Source organism: Pygoscelis adeliae, unplaced genomic scaffold (assembly GCF_000699105.1).
Source record: "Pygoscelis adeliae isolate BGI_AS28 unplaced genomic scaffold, ASM69910v1 Scaffold353, whole genome shotgun sequence".
Taxonomy (NCBI): Eukaryota; Metazoa; Chordata; class Aves; order Sphenisciformes; family Spheniscidae; genus Pygoscelis; species Pygoscelis adeliae.
Window position 1 is genome coordinate 489,742 of NW_008824445.1, and position 15,611 is coordinate 505,352.

At 38.8% G+C, this 15,611-nt stretch overlaps 1 protein-coding gene across 1 annotated transcript in view; it reads left to right on the forward strand.

Annotated features, from left to right (window-relative positions):
* Positions 1–15,611, forward strand: part of AACS (acetoacetyl-CoA synthetase) — a 51,135-nt gene that overhangs the window by 23,183 nt on the left and 12,341 nt on the right. The window contains exons 5-10 of the mRNA XM_009320960.1: positions 3,899–3,996; positions 7,870–7,984; positions 8,543–8,624; positions 9,309–9,456; positions 13,649–13,729; positions 14,860–14,984. Of these exons, the coding sequence (XP_009319235.1) occupies positions 3,899–3,996; positions 7,870–7,984; positions 8,543–8,624; positions 9,309–9,456; positions 13,649–13,729; positions 14,860–14,984 (649 nt within the window). The remainder of the gene's footprint in view (positions 1–3,898; positions 3,997–7,869; positions 7,985–8,542; positions 8,625–9,308; positions 9,457–13,648; positions 13,730–14,859; positions 14,985–15,611) is intronic.

The window sequence follows — 15,611 nt, forward strand, 5'->3', positions numbered from 1 at the left end:
TATCTGTGTTTTTCATCTCTGGATAGGTTGCTTCTATTGTATCCCTGTAGCCAGCATTGTTCTATTACAAGTCAGCAGTTAAAAACAAACTAATCTTCCCCATGTGTTCACACAAAAAATCCTCAACAAAACATCAATGAATTACATTGTTTAAAGCTGGTATTTTATCTATAGTAACTGTATTAGCCCTAGTTGCTTACGTGGGTTTTAAAGCTAGCTTTGTAAGAAGATTAGCATGTTACTAATAGTCTCAGGCTACAGTAATGTTAGGTAGGATGACCACTTTAAAGTCTTACAGGAGTATGAAATGCTCTATTAACATCAAAAAGAGAAACTGGAAGTCTGGTCTTTGAATTGTCTCTTCTGTTTGAGAGCTGGTATAGATCAATGGCATAAGCCATTGAGAGGATATTCCAGTTGTACCTCCCTGCTTTCCTTCCTCCTGATGCATTCTTTCAAGGCTCAAACTAAATCTTTGATGCAGGGTACAGGTTTGTTTTTTTTATTCAGATGATTACGAATGTTTGGATGCCTCTGTTTCTGAGTACACATTTATTCTACTTTATGAAGGCATGAGATGCTTGCAGGGAATGTGTTCTCAGTGCTCTGGGAAATGACACTTTTGACATAGTTTCCAGCATGATTATACCAGAAATTTTTGGACGACAGTTTTCACCTATTCTGTTGGTAAAGTACTGTAGTGTAAATGAACAAATCTAAATTTAATCTCGGCGTATGCTAGATCAAGTAAATAGCAACTGGCAGAAAATGCTGTCTTGAGCAGCTCAGGCTGTAAGTGTCTCTTAAAAAATCCATACAGTGTTTTTAAGATATCACTTGCCCTGCTTAGAGATTTGTCACAGGTTTTATGTCAAAGTAAAGCTTTTATTTCTTTGTCCTTATGGGGATTTTATACATACTTATGAGTCAGGAGGAGTGCTGCTAGGACCCTTGGTATGACATACTCTGGATTCCTAGTTGCTGGGTTCCCATCTCCTGTGTTTTCAGCAATTCAATTGCTTTCTAGTTCCCCCAGAGAGGGTATGAAGATCTTCCCCTTTCTAGTAACACAAGGTAGTTTCCACCTTTCTTACCAGCTTCAAGAAAGGGGTAAGTTAAGATACAGAGAGAAGTACCTCCTTGTTGTGGTTTAACCGTAGTCTACCCCATGGGTCTACCCCATGGGTACACTTTACCCGTGTTGACAAATGCTAGTTTTGATCCTTAGCTGAAATACTGTATCAAGGAACATGGAGGCTCTAGCTAAATATATGAACAAACATATGATTAATATTTAAATTAGCTGTACCATTATTCTTCTGTAGTGCAGAACTTCTGTACACAGGTCACTGTTCTGTGACCCCTGATGTGAATCCAGCTAAAAAAGTTGGATTTTTCATCCTCTTTGTCAGCAACATTCCTGTTTACCAAGTTTTAGACACTTACAACCTGTGTCAGCCCACTGAATGCTTCGAAGGGTCAGTTGATATCTCTAGGGGCACAGTCAAATGCAGGGGGTTTTACATACGTGACAGTTGCTGTAATTGGTTTGCAGAATCTCTGATGTGAGAAAGGGAGAAATCCTTTTTATTTCTGAGAATCCAGTTTTAATCTGAAAGACTGACAGGAGAAGTAGTTTGTGTCATTTAGAGTTGGGAGCTGTTGAGAGAAAAATAACATGAGTTCTTCTCATTGCTATGTTTGGAGGATCTCTCTCCAGAATAGAACCACATTTTTATTTGTAATACCTGGTGTTGGGGATTAGGACAAATATGTGAAAATCCCAGTGAGCGAGCAGGCTGGCTGCCTGCAATGATCGGGTAAAGATACGGAAACGCAGAGTAAGTTGCCTTGCATGTTTCATACCTTTTGGCAGTTTTGGCTGATAGCCTCTAAAACTCAAACATGGCCTCGAAGCCACCTGACAAATGAAAGTAACGATTTAATTGTCTGGCTCACAATAATAAGCAGACACTTGGGTTCTTGCCTTGAGGGCTTTTGTAGAAGTGGTGAAAAGAACTTGCTTATAATAGAACTGATGCTTGTAAGCTATGGCAAGGTAATAACTGCTCCAAAGGACGAAGAGACATCCTCTAGTTTTCATTGCCCTCTGCCCCCCTGATAGTCCCATCCAAGAAATGCTCAGTGGAAATATTTGGCATCAATTAAAAAATAACTGCTTCCATCACACAAGATGACACTTTAGTCTCTTCTGGTTCATGGATTTCAAATTATCATTCAGGGAGGAAGACTTTTTAAAAAGAAAAATCACTAAAATTTTGGGATATTGTACCTTGTATCATAAACCTTGACCCTAAGGGAAAAATAGCAAAAAAGCCCTTTATAGGCTTGAGGTTTTGCTGCATTTTATGTACTTAAGAACTTCACTGAACAAAACACCACAAACTGTAGGCAGTTCTAGGGATTAATTTATATCTTAACATGGTATGAGGTTTTTATTCAGTTGTGTGTTTTTCCAGAAATTATTGGGCTTAAGTCATAATGCTGTTTTCAAAGTTGCTACTCCCAAAATTACAGCAACTTACAGATTAACTGAAGTGGTCAAGCTGGTTTAAGAAACTGATTTCACTGATTTTTGAATTGTGAAGAAAAATCTCAGTTTAAATTAAGACTTACTTTTAAAGTCTACGTTTTACAAAGCTGCAAAAGGATAGATTTTTTTCAAGCTGTGTAGACAAACTGGCAAAAATCAAGCTCAGTACCCTCCTACCTGGTAAAGTTAATGTAACAGAAATTGCTAGTAAGATCTGTGATCTCAGTTGCTGTCCTGAGAAGTGCTCCATAAATGAAAAGTGCCTAGCACTAGTGAGTTCTTGCTGTCTGGTAGATACTTGTGGAGCACCTGCAACTTGCACTGCAGTCCAAGATCTGTCAGTGCTCTTGTTAAATGGGTTGGAAAGTGTTTTTGCTGCCATTTAAGTTTGCTTTCAAACACTGAATTCTAATCAGATGTCCGAGTACTGCAATTAGGCCTGTCATGTGCCTTTTTTAAGTACAGGGACATCTTTTTGGTTGCTTAAGAAGGATGATCTGAAACTCCAGATGTTTGATCTACTTCAGTATAGTTTGTGAATTTCAGTTGCATGTTTTCATTTGTGGGTTGGATTCTGAGTTGAGAGTCAATCTCAGCCATGCAGCACTTTCTGGAGAGTTGCTCAAATTGAGCCCACTGAAAAATCTAACTTTCTTGACATTAATTTCTTCTGTATGCCTTGATAAATCAAATTTAAATCTTAAAATCTTGCTGCAAGCTAATAAGATAAACCTGGAAAGCTACCTTTGTGTGGGGATGTTCCAGGGCATGTCCCACTGTATTGTTCCTGAGACACTGGTTTTGCTTGTTTGTGTTTAAGATTCTGGCAGTGTCTACCAGACAATGTTTAGCTTTGTAAAGCTGAATCTCTGCTTTTGAACTGAGTACTTACAATCTTTCCTTCCAGATGCTGGTTCCTTCTCTAATGGCTGTTTCTACAGACCTGTTCTATTCCCCTGCATGGCGCTGTATTCTTAGTCTCGATGTACCCTATTCAGTCCACAAACTTATTCTCTCTCCCAGTTCTTCTTTTCAGTGTGCTGCCCTCTTATCCTGAAAGTCTCATTAATTAAGCAGAAACATTTGTAAATTGGGAGTAACCTTGTAGATATAAAAACTGATACAACTATTTTTATAAATGGAATTATTTCTAATTCCTTGTGTAACTGATTTGACTTTGGAGGAGGACATTGCGATTGTGTGGAAAACTTTAAAGGATGCTTCAGTCTAGGATTTTTCATTTTTTTAATCTGTTTAAACTGGTTATTGTATACATTATATTTACTGTAAGATACGATATTTTTTAGTTTTCTTGCATCTCTAACCATTCAAATTCTGCTATAGGTTACTTACCAAACAGCATTCATGCGGTGGAAGCAATGCTGGCTGCTGCAAGTATTGGTGCTATCTGGAGTTCAACATCACCAGACTTTGGCATTAACGTGAGTAGCCTTATTATTGCCTGTTGCAGAAAAGCTGTCACTGTTTCAGGCAAATGTGAAGGTGATAAATCAAAGTGGCAGATAGATTCTGTTCACTTTAGTCTTACTGCCACCTCCTGGCACAGACAAGTACACCAGATTTTTTTTTCTAGCTACCACAAACTGAATGAAAATCCATGCTTTCAGTTGTCAATAATGACTTTCAGCATAGTAACTGGAGTATCTTTAGCTAACTCACTGTTGGGATATTTTCAGACAGAATCCATAGTCTTGGTGAGCTTTTATTACATTAAATGTGCAAATGAGCAGCAATGCAACAGAGTTGTCTGGGGCTTGGCCCTTTCTTCCCAAATCTTTACCCAGGCTGCTTAGCCACCTTCCAGTTTCTTTGCCTAAGTAGTCCCCTCCTCTGCCTTCTATGTGGGTAGACTGAGCAACACCCCAGTTGGTCTTTTCCAGAAGACTTTGTTTGCCAACAAGGTGAGGAATTTCAGGCTAATATCACTAACCTGTTTAACTCTTTTTAGTGTAGGAATAAATGCTGTGTGTGAAATATAGTAAAAATTATCATGATACCCAAACAGACATTACGGTGTGTTCTGGAAGCTTCGGGAATGTATTCTGCTGTCTTTGGGAAGTCTTCAACACACATCATAAGCAGCAACAGATACAAATCACTTCTAAAATGGAGTGTTGAACCGTTCTTCTATCTAAAAGTTTGCATGAAAGCATTTGGAGAAATGTACCGTTTGTGCATTGCAGAACACAGAAAATACCGAAGTGTTTACGTAATATATACCCTAAATTCAGTGTTTAAATCCAGTAGCTGGTTAAATGTATGGCACTGTCATCTCTGGACTAGCACTAGAGGGCAGCAGCATTCCACTTTCTTACAGTTGCGGTTGTATCGTTGGGGGAAAAAAATGATTAAAAAATCATTACATGCTATAATGATCAATCTGTTCTACAAATATTTTCTGCTTTCTGAGAAAATGACAGTATGGAGTATTTCCTTTGCAATGTGATTTGATCTTTCATCTGGGGGAAGATTGTTCATTTTGCTTGCATTACAGAGTACTGGTATGTTTTCTGTCCATGTTGATGTGCTGTTATTTTCAGTGCCCAGCTTTATTTAGTTTTTGTGATAGTTTTTTTAATGAAACTTAGCCTTGGAGCAGCAGTGCCATCAATATCATTTATTCTCCTTTGGCTTGGCAGCATATGTTGGCATGAATTCAAACCCTAAAATCTTGAGGGAGATCAGCAGAGGTCCTCAGGGATATTGGCTCCCACCCTAAGGAAAAGATATTCCTCCTTCTGTGCAGTTGCATTAGTCCTGTTAACATAAATGAAGATTTTATTTGTGTTTTGGGAAATAGTGTAGGGTTTTCAGCATTTCAAATCCAATTGTGTATGTGTGTTTTGTGGAGCTTGGAAATGTCACTTTTCAGAACTGCCTACACGTTGCAGGCTCTGAATGCCATACATGCAAAGACTTCGCAAGCGTTCAGGAAGTCTGCTGTCAGAGAACCAGTGAGCTCCCTCCCACACAGAATGCCACTCTTGGCAGCTTTTGCTTCATTTCTCTAGTCCCTGTTATCCATTTATGTATATTAATAGGAAAGTGGTTCTTTGTGGCCTGCGCATAACAAATTGTTGGATATGTAAGTTTAAAAAGAGGCTCTGCTCTTAGAACTATGTGAGAAATCTCTGGTGAGCCCTAGCAAAGTCAGTGCAGCTCCATTCATGGGGCCCTGTGCAATTTTTAGTACTGGATTTGAGGCTTGTAGAATAGAATGAGCCATATCTGGTATACCTGAGCTTTTCATGAAAGCAATTCCTTGCTGAGCCATCTGGTTGGATTAAAGTTCCAGTGTTGCAATTACGTGTTCCATCTGTTTGTATTGCCTTTGTATCATCCCAGGCTGCCCTGTGGGATTTGATCCTGCCAGTGCTAATGAATCCAACTGGGTGTGTTAGCAGGATTAGTAAGACCCCGAGAATTGTAGTCATCTCTGTTTCTGATTCGCGCTTCTCTTCAGATTTGATTCTTCTGTTAGAGTACCTTTAGTCCTCTCATTGGTCTTCACTTTTAAACTTCAGGCAGCACGGATATGGGGTATGTATGCTCTCTGCTCAGCACAAATGTATATATGAATGCACACATACACACTGTGTGTGTGTATATATTTGTGTGTGTAACTTGGCTGCTTGGTCTGTTCTTTGAAAATGGTACAAAGAAGTAGGTACGATAACATACCTAAGAAAGCAGGAAATTTGATTTCATGCTCCCTTAGAGAGTAACTTTAATTAAATCTACGTTTGAGTTTGTTAGCTAATGCATTAGGGGCTTCTTGAAAACCTCTTCTGCCACCAAAACAGATTCTGCTGATTTTTTTTTTAAACTAATTGATAAAGTTAGGTGTCAATGCATTGTCACTGTATTTTCTTATGATGTGAACAAGGAAAAGGAAATGCATCTTCAGGTGGTAGGAGACAAAGCTGTTAAGTGACATATTCAGCAGAGGCAGTTGCATGTTTATATTTAGTCATATCCCTGTACCTTACCTGGGGTGTTCAGTGAGCTTTCCTAAAAAGACAACATGGAGAAGCTGTCGGGACAGGACCTCTGTACTTCCACAGCAGGCTTCCTTGCCACCCTGACCCAGCCCAGCTTGGAAAGGAGGAGTTTAATAGAGATTAGTTGTGATGTTTTTGCATTAGTCTTTTGATTTGGTAATAATTTGTGTCTCATTTTGGCTGCAAAGTAGAGGACAAAGCAGGAGACAGAGAAGAATAAAGAATGCTGGGAAGAATAAGCACATGGCTGAAGTGTGATTTTTGCAACATGATTTAGGAGATTGTTCTTGAACAGTTAGCTGACAATTTTACAGTGTTGAGTAATCTTGTAGTTCTTAATATTTCAAGTAATGTAGCTAGAGAAGGATGAACATTACTGTGTGCTGAGAGCTTTTGCTAAAAGGATTTGCTTCATGCTGTTGAATACAAAAAGATCCATTTCTGGTATGCTGCTGCATGCAGTGTACCTGGAAAAAAAAATAATTGCCAGAAGGGTTTTTCCTCTCAAATGTGATAATAGCTATGGTAAATTCCTGAAAACAGTGTAAGCTGGAAGAGACACCTGAAAACTTAGCATTTGAATGTGTCCTGCTCCAAAGGTTCTAAAGGCGCTGTGGTAGTTTTTTGTTGGTAGTATGTATGTGTGTTTTCAATATCTGGTTGTTGTGGTAAAAATCAGTGGTACAATTTCCTTTGTTAATCGCAGCAGAACAAAGCTGCCAGTTCACGTGAAGTGCCACCTTGCCATAAGATAAATGCATCTTCCAGAAGGCTGGTGTTTTCCACTTGTCCCCCCTTGCAGACTACCAAACTACTGGTACATTGTCAAAGCAGCACTGGGGGCAGTTTTCAAGGGCATATAGAGCACCTGCCTGCAGATGCAGACAGGAGTCTTGTGGGCCTTCAAGTAAATTAAGTGCCTAACTCTTCTCACATCAGTTAGGTGCTTATCCTCTTTAGATGAGTTTGTAAGTCTGATTCTCAAGGTGAATTTAACTGCTAGATAGCTTTGTGAACTCGATCCTTCAGTGAACGATGTTCTGTGATCTGTGGTGATTTTATCTTTGTTATTGGTTGATGTATTTGGGGGTCATGACATAGATTGTTACAAACCTGTTGTACTTTGAAGATCTTGAGTGAGTGAAAGACAAGCAGGCAGTCTTTTAACAACTCTACTGCTAATTCCTGTCCTTATTCCTTGCTTGAATTGAGATTTGCGTTTCGCATCCGGTGGGTTTTCCTTCTGTCGCAATTAATTTCATATTTTTAACTGTTTTTTCTCTTTGCCCCTAGGGTGTACTGGACAGATTTTCCCAAATTCAGCCTAAGCTGATCTTCTCTGTTGAAGCTGTTATATACAATGGCAAAGAACACAACCACTTGGAAAAGCTGCTTAGTGTGGTAAAAGGTATTTCACTGCATACCGTCTAGTCTTCGTTATGCTTAGTGAGCACTCAAAGCCTGCACTGCCACTAAAGTGACACTTCTGACTGCTTGTTGCTGTCCTTCCTCCTTTACAGTATCTCTGGCCACTTAGAATTTCAGAACTGATTTGAGTAAAAACTAACCAGTCTTTTGTGTAATTCTAACAGTCTTTTGCTAGCTTAGCTTAAATATATAATCATAAATTAGTCAGCAGTATCAGTGGGGGAACAGGGACTGATGATACTGGTTTTTTAAGCCCAAGTGAAGTGCTGTGGAAGACAAATGAAGAGGTATTACAGCACTAAAGCTTGCAGATTTACATGTGTGTTTTTAAAAGGCTGGCAATATTGAGGAAATTGTACCTTAGGTAACAATTTAGTCTTTTGGGATTTCTTAACATCTAAAACTACATCTAGTGCTCGGTGCATCAGAATTATTTCTGTTACTTAGTGCATTACGCTGTACGATCCAATCAGACAGAAGAGACCTTTGGTTTATGTAACTGAATGTAGGAAATAGTTATTTTTCTTCTTTCTTCCAGGGCTTCCAGATATAAAAAAAGTGGTGGTGATTCCATATGTCTCCTCAAGAGAAACCATAGATATTTCTAAGATTCCAAACAGGTAATGGGAGCTTTTGAGCTGTGACTGTCCTAACCAGGGATGAGATGCATGCTGATAGCTGTTCAAACTGCCTGACCTCTTGAACATGCAAAAGCTAGGATTTAGCCAGATTTCTTAACGTGGGTCCAGCTTTGTGCTGAAAACAGAAGTAGCATGTTGCTGCAGATGTCTTGCTTCTACAAAACCACTGTTGGTATTAATGGTTCTCAAATGAAGGCAAAATTCAATAGTATATAGCAGGGAGACGGTGGCTTCCAGAAACGAACAATTAATAATTTAAGTGACATTTTTAGAGATAATTTGTTTTGTTCATATACTGGTCTGGATTACGTATGTTAGGTACCTTTTGGAAATGGTCGAGTTCCAGACATTGTGTTGAGGGTCAGATTGTTCCAGTCTGCTTTGAGCTGTTAAGGCTGGCAGCTGATCATAGGTGCAGATTTACTGACTTGATTTTGTTGTGTTACATCCCAATATTATGTAAATGTTTTATTTTAAAACAGAAAAAGGAAACAAACAATGAGCAATTCAGAGTAGAAAGACTAGGAAGAAAAATAATATATATAGTTTGAGTATACAGCTTATTGTAAAAGAACTATTAGATACAGAGGTAATCTTACATATGGGCTGGGGTAATGCTTTCAAAAAAAATTTGGAATGTTTCTTTATTCTCCTCTTATGCAGTGTCTTTTTAGAAGACTTCCTTGCTACTGGGAAAGGAGACCAGGCCCCCCAGCTGGAGTTTGAACAGCTGCCTTTCAGTCATCCTCTCTTTATCATGTACTCATCAGGCACAACAGGGGCACCAAAATGCATGGTTCATTCAGCAGGGGTATGTCTTCCCTCCTGGAGCTGCACTATCTATATTTAACTACCTGGGTTATATTTTTCCTTTAACGGTACCATATCATAATGTACTTTAATGAAGAGTTGATTGCTGACAGTTCTTCAGTAACTCGCAATGAAACTTTCTATTTGTACATGACTGTTTGAAAGCAAACATGGATTAATAAAGATATAAAATAATTTGTTTTAGAGATTGGTGTGGAGACCTTTCAGAGACTTCAGCTATTTCCTGGGAGCAAGTGTCCGTCACAAAAGTACTGGTAGAACTGGCCCAACTGATACTTGTAGAAAAAAGGCCAAAGAACTTGAATTGGGTGCTTGGAACTGACTTTTGGACACTGTCAAGCTGAGGCTTGTGGGTTTTATCTAGATTTTTTTTCTTTTACCTTAAACTTTACTCCCTATGTTTATCAGTTCAGAGCATGTCATCCTCATCAATCTTACTTTAAGGAAGTAAGCCAGAAAGTGAGCATCTCTTTGGGTGTAGGTTTTGCTTTGTATGGAAGCTTTGCTTTAGGCAGTGTCTTGTTATGACTAAAGGTATATATGATGTTATTGCCAAAATCACCTGTGCTCATGTGCTTTCCATTTACTATTCATGTTCTAAAAGTTGTTCTGGCAACTTAATAATGTTCAGGAAGTGACTCCAACAGTCAGGCATAGTGTTGAAACTTTAACTCTGCCATTAGTATAGTCCTTAATAAAAGGCAGGGCTTTTGCCCTTAAGGCAGACAGAATGTATTGTCTAGCACATTCATACCAACTAGTATGAATTAAACTGCACAACTATTAGCCAGTGTCCATTGTTTCTGCTGTTTGCTCTGAAAGTCAGGATGAGCATCTTGGGAGACTGGCTATAGAGTTGTCTAGGTAGCCTGAGGGTAGGATCGCTTTGTTATGCCCATATTGTGTGCATTCTTGCCTCTTGTTGATGGCAAGGACTGGAGGATTTGCCCACAGACAAATCCCATGCTGCCTGTAAACACTCTGCTTTATATATTATCAGTAGGAGATCATACCAGGCAGCATGGTCATACCAGATGTATAAAATGGTCCCTTTGGGACACAAATCCTGTGTTTGTGAAAAAGAAAAAAGGAGGTATATTGTGAAGTTTAACAGCTGTTTTGAAGCTGTGCTGGCTTTAGACTGGTTAGGTACTTGCAAAGATGTATTAGCAAAAACAGGACAGGTGTTTTGTTCAGCGATGCATGATAAACAGTAGGGAGATGAAAAACACAGATGTAGATCAGACAACAGGACTTTACTCTGTTGCAAAGTTCTTTCTTTTCCCATGTTATCTGTATGACTGCTTAGCTTGCCCTTAATCATGCCTCTGCTCTCCCATCTGAATCATCTTTTCAGTTGATACAGAGCTACCTTAGAGTTTAGGTACAGAGTACTCATCCTTGCTGGGCAGGAGAGAATGTGATGGCTTGTTGAATGGGATATGTATGAGGACTCTGTGTTCCCACTGAACAGCTCTGTAGTTCCTGTATTGCAGGGTGATCTCTTTTTTTTTTCCTTAAGTTCTGGTGCTAACATCTCTGGCCTAAAAGCAAATTGCTGCATCAGAGACTTCCTTGGTTTGCATGCTTTGTATGTGTCAGTTTGAATAGGGCCTACAATAAAATCCATGCAAAGAAATTCTTAGATGTCTTCTGCACACTTGATTGGGTTCCTCTGTTCTTGGCTTAATCTTGTTTCCGCTGTAATTAACAGGAGGATTCTCATTGATTTCAACAAAAGCAGAATTAGCCCATGGTCTCTGTCTCATTTTCCAGCCTCAGATGAACCAAAGTTTGGTTTTGATAGTTAAAAACGCAAGAAGAGATGACATTTTAGTAAAGACATTTTGCTTACTGCTTATTTGCAGTGTGCTTCAATGCTGTTTTGTTACTGTACTGATCTTATGCTAATAGGCAGCTTACTTCAAATTCGTAACTCAGTTTATCTAATTCTGCAGTATGTTTCTGGTCTGTTTTCTCTGCACATATTCTGTTTTCTTGACACACAGTGAAATAGCGTATGTAAATAATGAAAGTGAAGCCAGGTCATGGGAGATGATTTAAAACGTAGTGCCTCAGAGGGAGTGAGACTTTTCTGGTCTTGGAAGCGAAGCTGTATCGTATTGAACAATTGGGTGTGCTACAGAAAGACATTTGGAGGGTTGTTGAAAAACACTAGTGAGTAATTGTTATTCTGAAGTCCTAAAAATGTTGAGTCTGCTTCTTACCCCATTCATATAGGCCCCTTTTCAGTTATTCCATATTCCCAACCATCTAAGGAGAGAATTTTTTTGGTAAAATCTTAATCAGTTCATTTCTATCTGTCGTAAGGACTCACAAGACCTGGGCTTAAATAGCTGCGCTGCTACAGACTTCTTGTGTTAACTGTAGGCAAATCGCTCTGAGGATTTTTCATCTTAGACTCTTTCTGAAGGCTGTGTAGAGAACACTGCTGGTTTGAGACCAGGACCAGCAGCCACGAGTAGCTGCTCTCTCAGCTATGTAACCGCTTAGCGCCGGTCCCTTATCTGCCAATAGCGGGGCTCAGGAGCAGCAGTGCCTACTGATTTTTTGACACTCCAGATGCTCAGCACTTTATCAGCCGTATGTTAAGCCCAATGAAGACAAGCAGACCAGTAAGTTTTTATCAGCTACCAGATCTGTGTCATGAAATGCTAAATGCTTAGGATTTATTTTGAGGGTCATACGAGTCCTATAAATAAACTTGAGAGGGCGTCTTGGGCCGTTAGCTCTTCAGAACAGCTATGCTTTCTACCACAATACCTTTGTTTCCAGACTGAGAGTTATCAGATTTTGCAGAGGAATAGTTCATAGTCTCTACCTAAAGTCATTGTTAAAAAATTTTCTTTTGGTTCCAAAACTGTGGAATAGCAACAACTAAATGGAGGAAAAAGCCAATATTTATTTTAATTTGACTTTTAATTTCACTACTTTGTGCGGCTCTTTCAGATTCTCCTGCAGAGGCAATGTGCTTACTTTTATAAATGGAATAATTATGTTAACACATGCAATTCTTTTGGCAACCTTAACACTTAAGTTAGACAGTGTTTTGAAATCCTGAACTATTTTTTTTTACTTTTTAAATATAGATAATGGTAGCTATAGCTAGGTGGCAGCATTGTGACAGCTTAGTGTATTCAAACAGTAGCAGGTGAATTCAGACCTGGTTCCTTTGAGTTGCAAAGAGAAAATAAGATTTACTCCTTAGTTTTATTTAATGTTTTCTGCCTTTTCTCCCGAAGCGCATGCCAGTTTTATGACTCTCCTTTTTCATTTCAAATGTTTATCTGTAATCTATTTTCTTTCAGCATAAATCTTGTTTCATGCTTATGAGGCTCTTAATAGTTCCACTATAGCTCCTTGCATAAATGCAAAAACCATCTTTATTTTAAAATCAACCACATTAATTTGTCACTGCAGTGAAGTGACTTAGTGAAGTAGTTTGTAAATTTATTTATCCTAACAAGTTATGCTTTAATCATGATCAAAAGGTACTTCAGGGGCATTTCCAACAAAAGAGAAAAGGAAGTAATATATTTAACTACGTTATTGTTAATATTGATGCTTTGAGCAGTGACATTTTTCACATTGCTAGACACTTCAATGTTTACAAGAGATGTGTATAGTTAGGTCTTTTGTCTCCTAGATGTTAATAGATAGAGAGTTTGGATAAACAGTGTTAATGTGTAACAGCTGCTGCAGTATATAGCAGCTCTAGGTCCTTCATTCCTCCCAGTTGCCTGGATACACTGAAAATGAAACTCTGTCAAAGGGCTTATCCTGGAAAATCTGACTTTTTAGTCAGCGTGCTGTTAAAATCATAGCTTGCATGGAGTACTCTGGCTGGGCAGAGTTGGAAGTGAAGGAAGTTAGTTATTCCATGGCTTACAAGTGATGTGCAGTGGGAATTGCTGAGGTCTAATGAGAGAGGCTGAAATGTTATGTGAGAAAATGGAGAATGCAATTGCTGCTACTGTAGATAGGCCCTGGGATTTACTTCAGCTGTGGTTAAAAGGAAATACTTGCCTGTAATCCTGGAGTACATCCTGCAAAGAATTGACAACATCAGGTTTTTTTGAAGTCTTAATGTGCTGTCAGAGTTTTGCTTTTCATTTGTGAACTTGCATTTTTCTTTCACTGTGTTTTTTCAGGGTACGCTAATACAGCATCTGAAGGAACACATTCTTCATGGCAACATGACCAGCAATGACATTATTATGTACTATACAACGGCAAGTGTGGCTTACTAAGGCGTTTTAAAAAACACTCTAATATATTTTTCTTATAAAGATGGGAGAGCTTTTACTACAAATCTACAAGTACATTTTTATGTATTTTTAATTCTTGTTCTGCAAGGGATTGTCCTATTTAACTGAGTTTAAAAAAAAATCAGGTGGAATAATAAAATGCAACAGGGACCCTTCTGATGAAAGGTCAAACCCATGTTAAATGTTTCTGATCTAATTAGTGAGGAAAATGGATTGATTTTTACAGTCCTAGGTTTATTGATCTGCCTCATCAATATCACCTGCAAAACAGGCATCATGCAAGGCTTGACCATACTGAAGATGAGAATTTCTGTTATGTCTTTGTTTTGGTGGGGAGGAAAGAATCTGCACAACTCTAAGTTTAGTAAAGGAAAGGGAATAAAACTGATCTGTGTAGGAGTTCACTTATGTGGTGGGTTTTTTTTCTAATGCTGTGGTAAAGAAAATCATTCCAAAGTCGTCTATTACTGTAATGGTTTGAGAAGGCTAATGTCTTTCTGCATGAGTTCCTTTCTGAACTTCAACACTACTAGTCAGTTTGTAATATCTCCATGGAGGAATCATTATAACTACCTTGTCCCAAAGTTGTCCTGTTTCTTGCTCTCTCATGCTGTCTCTCTCATGCTTTAAAGATACATGATAGGGAGGTATGGAATCCCCATCTCATTAGGTATTTGTAAGGATAAGTTAGATGAACATCCATCAGGAGGACGTAGCTGATCCAGTCCTGGGACAGGTGAGAGGATAAACAGTGCTCCAGCATTATTTTCTGATTCCTAAATAGTACAATTAGATGTAATCAGCAGAGATGGGCCTAAACTCAAGTGTTGGTTTAACAGTTTCTTAAAGCAGGAAAACTTTGGGCAAGGGAAGTGGAGGGGAAGATGGCACATCTTGCATAAGGGCAGGGAGCATGCTTTGGTCCGGATGATTCTGCCAAGAGCTACACCTGTCCATCACTTCCTAGTTGCCTGTAGCTCCTCTACCAGCATATGACAGCGAGCAACACTGCTGATCCTGTGATAGAGCTGCCAGGAAAGTGGACAGCTAGCTGACAAAGATAGAAACTAATGTAGGTGTTGTCTCTTTTCCAGACTGGCTGGATGATGTGGAATTGGTTAGTGACTGCACTTGCTACAGGAGCTTCGGTGGTCCTGTATGATGGATCTCCTCTAATTCCATCACCAAATGTGCTCTGGGACTTGACTGACAGACTAGGGTATGTAAACAAGATTAAATGGAAGGATAATGGTCTCTGCTCCTGTTACAATGACCACACACAAACAACCTCATTAAAGGTGTCATTCCTCTGGTCAGAAACTAGTACGTAGCATGACATAGTTTATCTTTTGGCTTAGCCTTGAGTGGAACTACTTTTTAAAATTTAAAGTCTTTTTAATTTTAAAAAGTCTCAAAGACTAAAACAGTCTTTGAGAGAGAGCAGAAGAGACAAAGAGCTGATTGTTTCACATTTGAGTGAAGTATTTGGATTCCAAGCAAACAAAGAATTTTGGTTCAATAGTCAGTTTTCAAGAGCAGGCTTTTCAAAAGGCAGTAATTGGGAGCAATCTGAAGAGTAATTTCTCAGCACACTTGGAACTTAGAAAATAAGAATCCTTTATTTCAAGCAGCTCAACATAAGACTCAATATAGCACTTTGACTTAAAGACATAAATTGACTAGAAAGGCTCAGCAGGGTTGCTTATATTTTCATATTTTGCTTTTTAATCTATAATGTCTAATTTTCCCTGGCAAGCTGTTCATTAATTGTTTTACACAGTTCTTTGTGCCTAAAAGTGCTCACAGTGCCCTCTCTCGAGGCCTAGAGAAATGGCAGGTATCGGAT